The sequence below is a fragment of the Diachasma alloeum genome, unplaced genomic scaffold (genome assembly GCF_001412515.2).
Source record: "Diachasma alloeum isolate Michigan unplaced genomic scaffold, Dall2.0 Dall_scaffold_00203, whole genome shotgun sequence".
In the NCBI taxonomy this organism is placed as follows: Eukaryota; Metazoa; Arthropoda; class Insecta; order Hymenoptera; family Braconidae; genus Diachasma; species Diachasma alloeum.
The window spans coordinates 2,839,601-2,845,605 of NW_021680368.1; the positions used below are offsets into that span (position 1 = coordinate 2,839,601).

Sequence of the window (6,005 nt, forward strand, 5' to 3'; positions counted from 1 at the left end):
TCTCCACGTCACTCGCCTCCCCGAGAAAATTCCCTGAGCGAAAGAACAAATAATACACCAGAAGAGGATGAACATCCAGGACACACCGTGATTCCCATTGTTCTGAATAATAAAAAATAAAGAAGATGGAGGGGGATGATGCGTGGCAGTAGCATTGCGCAACAATGGAGAGAATGGCTGAGAGGAATACTGGAGTGGGGAATATACAGAAAAACCCATAAAAGAACATCGGTCGCAAAAGCACCACGTATCACGTTCCCATAAGTGGCGGCATGCAGTGAGTGTATGCTTGTCATCTAGTCTATGGAGGGGCACCTCAAACGAAACATAGGCGCCAGGTACTCCAGGAGCCCCTTGGTTATATTCCCGTAAAGGACCTCATGGTGTGCCTGAATGGCCACGTAATTGCGCCCTGACCCCACCAGTTTTTCACTCTATTCAATTCAATGTGTTATCCAGGGTGAACTAGTGTACGTTGAAACCGCGCAATGCCCCCTCATCATTGTCATGAGGAGTTGGAAAGAAAAAAATTGCTGAGGATGGAAAGGAAATTGAATGGGAGATCTCTGACGTGAAACTTAACTGAAATGTTGATGACTGGTAAATGGAGAGGGAGGGATTATTGGAGTGATACGTCTCTATTCGGGGGTATTCGGTGATTTATTGCGTGATTGATTGCGGATTTTTGGGGTGGGGATATGCACAAGTGGTCGGGGGATTTTAATTGCCACGTAATGATGATTTTCGTGATGTTATTTTTAGAGGGGAAAGGATGAAGGAATTAGTGGAGTGATATTCATCGTGATTAAAAGGAAGTTGATTCTGGAACGTGGAGAGAGCAGCGATCATGATTTAGGGGTGATTAGCGTGAAGTAGGTCGTGTTTTTGAGGGAGTTGAAATTTTAGGTGATTTTTTTAGCGAGGAAATATCGACTTAATCAAGTGGCTATTCCTCTTCTGAAGAGACAATTTTTCCATTTTTTCCAATCCTATTTACGTGGGTCATAAAATGATGATTCTCAATTTTTGTTCATGCAGTTGATGATCTCCAGAATGTAATCTTCCTGATTGAAAGAATGAAATGATTATTGGAGTGATGTAAAGCCATTTATCATTTATTCATCATCACAGAGTGATTATTTTCACGATTTTTTATCATCTTTTCTTCATGCAATTGACAATGTTCAGGGTTAAAACTCTATTTAATTGTTTTATTGAGTCAATATCGACTCAATCCAGTTGTTCTTCCTCTTCTGAGCCCTCTCCTCATGGTTAGAGGACACCTTCCCAACTTTCAGATGAAGGACCCCACCGTATGGATCCAATTCCCTCAGAAATCTCTTGGCATCCCTCGACATGATGTCCCTGATGCACTCCTTGCAGTGAACCCTCGTGTACCCCAATTCCGAAAATTTAGTTTTCTCCTTCAGACACTCTGTCATCTCCTCCCTCTCCCTCTTCACCCTGTCGCCAGTGCTCTCGTCCTTCTCACACACTTCTTCACAATTTTTCCCGACAATCTCATTCTCCTTTTTGCCATTTAGTTTTCTTCTGGAGCAAAACTCGGCGATTTTTTGACGCTGTCGTTCACCAAATGTGATATCACGTGTCTTATCAGTGGCTTCAGCAGCACATGAAGAGTATGACCTGGAGCAGGGGGGTGGCTTCTTCCCTCCTCCACATCCCGACGGTTTTGCTGGGGGCTTTGAGCACATCGATCTGTCCTCAGGTTGTGAACAGGGCTTTGGCTTGGGTTTGGGTTTCACACAGACAGATCTGTCTTCTGGTGGAGGGCACGGCTTGGGCTTTGGCTTTGGGGGCTCTGGACACTTGTCCGGGCACTGGGGCTTGTTAGTGCTGCAGGAGGATTGATCCTTGGAATTTGGGCAGAAATTTTCGTAGGATTTCTCACTGCACGGCGACTCCTCTGGACATTTCTTCGGTTTTGGAGGGCAGTCAGGCTTCTTCGGGGGTTTGTCCGAGCAAGTGGAGTAGAATACATGACTCCTAGGGTTTCTCGATACTTTCGGGGGCGTTAAATTGGGGGGAAGGGAGGGTCCTAGGGGGAGAGAGTTGACTGGAGCTACTCCGGAGATTTTCCAAAGGTCTGAGGGCTTCTGGATCTTCTCAGGAGCCTTCAGGGATGAATTTCTCGTGGTTTTCAGGAATTGAAAGTGACTCCAGGTTTGGGGGGTCAATGGAGACGTGTGGAACTGCAGATTTCGTAAACTCTGAGGTGAAATAGAATAAAAAAGCTCTCTTAACTTCCTCTTAACCGTGAAAATTAAGGGATTATAATTTTTTGAATTAAAATTTTCCACTCGATCAAACCTGGAGGCTGCAGAATTTTTTCAGGGTCCTGAACATCTTGAAACTCTTCATTTTTATTCGTCAGAGGTGGCCAAACATATCGAGAAATAATTCACAAACAATTTCGCGTCGAAATAAAGAAGTCAATGTGACATTCAGGTTAATTTAACATAAACGAAATAAAAAAAACAAAGTAATGTGGTGAACAAAAGCATGGGAATCGTGACGGGTGTTGGAGCATGCTCGGAAGCCAGGCCGGCGAGATCGATCCCTCTACCTCGGCTCGTCAGGCATCCATGGAAACCACGGACCAATGCGAATGTACTCGAGCCATTTTTTTTTTTTTCATTTTCTCTTGTCCTTTCTGCGTCTGCCATTTGTGTAACCATCCTTCAATTTCAATGAATTTCACATCGTGGTTCGAGGCGTGAATAAAAAATATGGAAATTCATGGTCGTGAGAGGAATGGACGTTTCATTTATTTAACATGGAGGTGATGCTGGAATTTTTATGTAGAATTCCAGATTTTCTGCGATTATTTTTACAAAATTTTGGTGTGTTTTTTAGAAAAACATCTTATGTTTACGTACAGAAGAAAATTTATAAATCAAGCATGATGGGTTTTTATTAAATTAAATTCTGGGATAATTGAACATTAATTGAGTTCATGTGTGAGAAAATTTATTCTAGTATACGAAAAATCATCAATTTAAGACCAAAAACGTTTTTTATTTGAGAATAAAAAATTTAGGAATTCCGGAGACAAGTTTCCCTTGAAATAAGAGAAAATGCCTTTTGATTCAACTGAAACAAGAATTTTTTCTCGGATCTTTAGGAGAAATTTTCTTTAAAATCAGTGAAATATCACTTATTCCAGAATTTCACTCGCGAGATTTCAATATAACACATTTTAAAAATATTTTTGTGCATTTATTTTGTGAACTAAAAGTAAGAGACAATTCCCCTTAATTTAAGGGCAATTATACTAGATGCAATTAAAAATCGCGGAGGATTAGAATTTGTTTCATTGATTTTCAGGGAAAAATTTTCTTTGAAATAATTCAAAATGTTATTAATTTCAAGGATTTTTTACTCGCTAAAATTCATATATTTTCAATCGACCCTTCAATTTTTTTTATTTTGTATATCTGATGAAACATTATCCCCAAGAAAAAGTTGAATTCGTATAAAATTTAAAAAATCTTCATAATTTTTTCTCATTTTGAGGGAAAAATTTCTTTTAAAATAATTAACATAATTAATTATTAAAATAATAACAAGATAAATAATATTTTATGCTGTAATAATTTTCAATTATTTTAACATTAAAATAATGAATTTTGTTATTATTTTAATGTTGAAATAATTAAAAATTTCAATAATTTCCAGAATTTGGGACTCGCTAAAATTCATATATTTTTAATCGACCCTTCAATTTATTTTATTTTATACATCTACTGAAACACTATCTCCTCGAAAAAGTTGAATTGACATAAAATAAAAAAAATCTTCGTAAATTTTTTGTCCTCAGGGGCACAGTATGGCATCACGACTGGTAATGAGATCATCTCCGCGCTCCCCTCTCGATTCCCACACAACAAAGAGCCAAGCTGAAAATTGAGAAGAGTGGTAAGTGACTTCCGAGTTTTCTTCACCACAAATTCATCCCCTCGAGGGGGTATTTCTCGGTGTTGTATCGGGGGATATGAATCTACCCTTGTTACCCATCACCGGGGAATAATAACGTATCATTCAATATACACTGGAATTAATCCAAACGGCATATTGTTGTCACCTCGAATGATGGGAGGGAGGGCACAAAAAAAAGCGTCAGGCTGTCTACAATCCCACTAATAATCCCAAATCCCTTCCGCGTTTCGATTCAATGTCATATCTCGGCGCTGGGATCTTGGAATTCTGTCGTTTGAGGTGGAATTTCACTTATCGAGGAATTCCATCAACATCAGCCCCTCGTACAGCGTTTCTAGATGCATCGGGTAGGATTTTACCACCTGTTTAATAAATCGTTGACCTGGGGACCTCGATGATTGTAAATATCTGATTAGTTTCGTTTAATTGTTTTTATCTGGAGGGAAATGAAATTTAATCGTTTCTACTGCATCATATTGACCTCAATTGAATTTATTCTCTGTATTATTTTTAGTATTTCATCTTTTGATGATTTTATTTTTTGAATTTTCAACAGTTGACAAATTTTAAACATTCTAAAAATGTGAAAATGAATGTTTTAATTTTCTTTTGAGGAAAATTCGTTAAATTGGGTGCACTGCTCATGAATAAATCATAAAAATGCAGTTTTTCAACTTCAAAATCATTTTTAAAATTATACATTTTCCATATTCAGAATTTTTCTATAAATTTCAAAGAAATGTTGAAATGTTGAATCTTAGTACTTCATCTTTTCGTGGTTTTATTTTTTGAATTTTCGACAGTTGACAAATTTTAAACATCCTAAAAATCTGAAAATGAATATTGCAATTTTCTTTTGAGGAAAATTTGTAAAATTACGAGCATTGCTCATGAATAAATCTTGAAAATAGTTCTTCAACTTCAAAATAATTTTCAAAATTATCATAAATTTCCATATTCAGAATTTTTCTATGAATTTCAGAGAAATGTCGAATAAAAAATTTTTTTTTTCACAAAATGATCAGTGAAATTGAAAAATATATTTCTAATCCGTACGAAATAGTAAAAGGTAGGGACGGATGAGGTAAAATGGACACTTTCGCCTTTTTCCTGATGTACTTAATACCTCAGGAACAAATTTATCAATTGAAGTCAGTCCAGACTCATACCAAAGGGAACCAATTCCCCTCTGGATGGAAAAAAAAACAACCCATTTCGTAGAAAATTTACTTTATCTATCAACATTTTTTAAAAAGTCAAAAGTGTCCATTTTGCCCCATCAGCGCATGCACTTGAATGCTCTCAGACCGACAATTGAATTCAAAATTATTGAATTCCGCGTTCGCATTACGAAATGCCATGTATATCTGCACAACTGGATAATGGAAACACCTACAACAACGCACGACCGAGGGCTCCCCTCCCTCCCTGCCGCCCTCCCCCTCCCCCCGCAACACTGTTATTCCCCTGGTGGAACGTCTATATGGAAGCCGTCTGCGGGACATGGATGCTAACGCCGCGCCGATATCGGGTTACTAACGTCATCGGTTCCGGCGTACAAACTAACACACGAGAGAAGTCTGCCTGTCTGCGCCATTGGGGAAGCACCCAAAAAGCCACAGTCTGCAACCACCGGCCCTCCGACATCCCTTTTGCCCTCGGAATAATGACAAAAAAAAATTTACCGTGAGGTAGAGGGAGCGCAGCCACTCATACTCGAGGAGAAAACGAAAATCAGGATTTAATGAGTCGAAAAAGATTCCGGAGATGTTGGGAAAAACAAAGTTGTTGGTTAGGATTTTCATGAGCGACACGGTAAATTTCACCGTGGATCCACGATAGATTCTCACTCACATCTTGTTCTCACTTGACATCTCTGCTATGAACCTCTGCTTCAATTTCTAATTGAAAACCAGAGTTGAAAATAGAGTTCATAATAAAAGAGATGTCAGACAAGATATGAATGTTTTTTTGGGCTCAAATGAAAGAGCGGGTCGAGAAATGACGTGCTAGAGCCTCTAAACATGACAAATGTCTCTAAAGAT

The 6,005-nt window shown here is 38.5% G+C and overlaps 1 protein-coding gene across 1 annotated transcript; it reads right to left on the reverse strand.

Annotated features, from left to right (window-relative positions):
* Positions 1–1,118: 1,118 nt before the first annotated feature.
* Positions 1,119–2,457, reverse strand: LOC107036009 (circumsporozoite protein). The gene is made up of 2 exons (XM_015253689.1): positions 2,332–2,457; positions 1,119–2,231 (listed from the first exon to the last, which is right to left on the reverse strand). The coding sequence occupies exons 1-2, from the start codon at positions 2,380–2,382 to the stop codon at positions 1,212–1,214; spliced, it is 1,071 nt and encodes a 356-aa protein (XP_015109175.1). The 5' UTR covers positions 2,383–2,457; the 3' UTR covers positions 1,119–1,211.
* Positions 2,458–6,005: the final 3,548 nt, after the last annotated feature.

What these genes read in the sequence shown, in the direction of transcription:
- LOC107036009 (XM_015253689.1), bottom strand. Translation starts at nt 2,382, where the DNA reads ATGAAGAGTTTCAAGATGTTCAGGACCCTGAAAAAATTCTGCAGCCTC. An exon ending in AAAAATTCTGCAGCCTCCAG is followed by an intron (nt 2,232 to 2,331) that starts GTTTGATCGAGT and finishes ATTTCACCTCAG; the next exon opens with AGTTTACGAAATCTGCAGTT.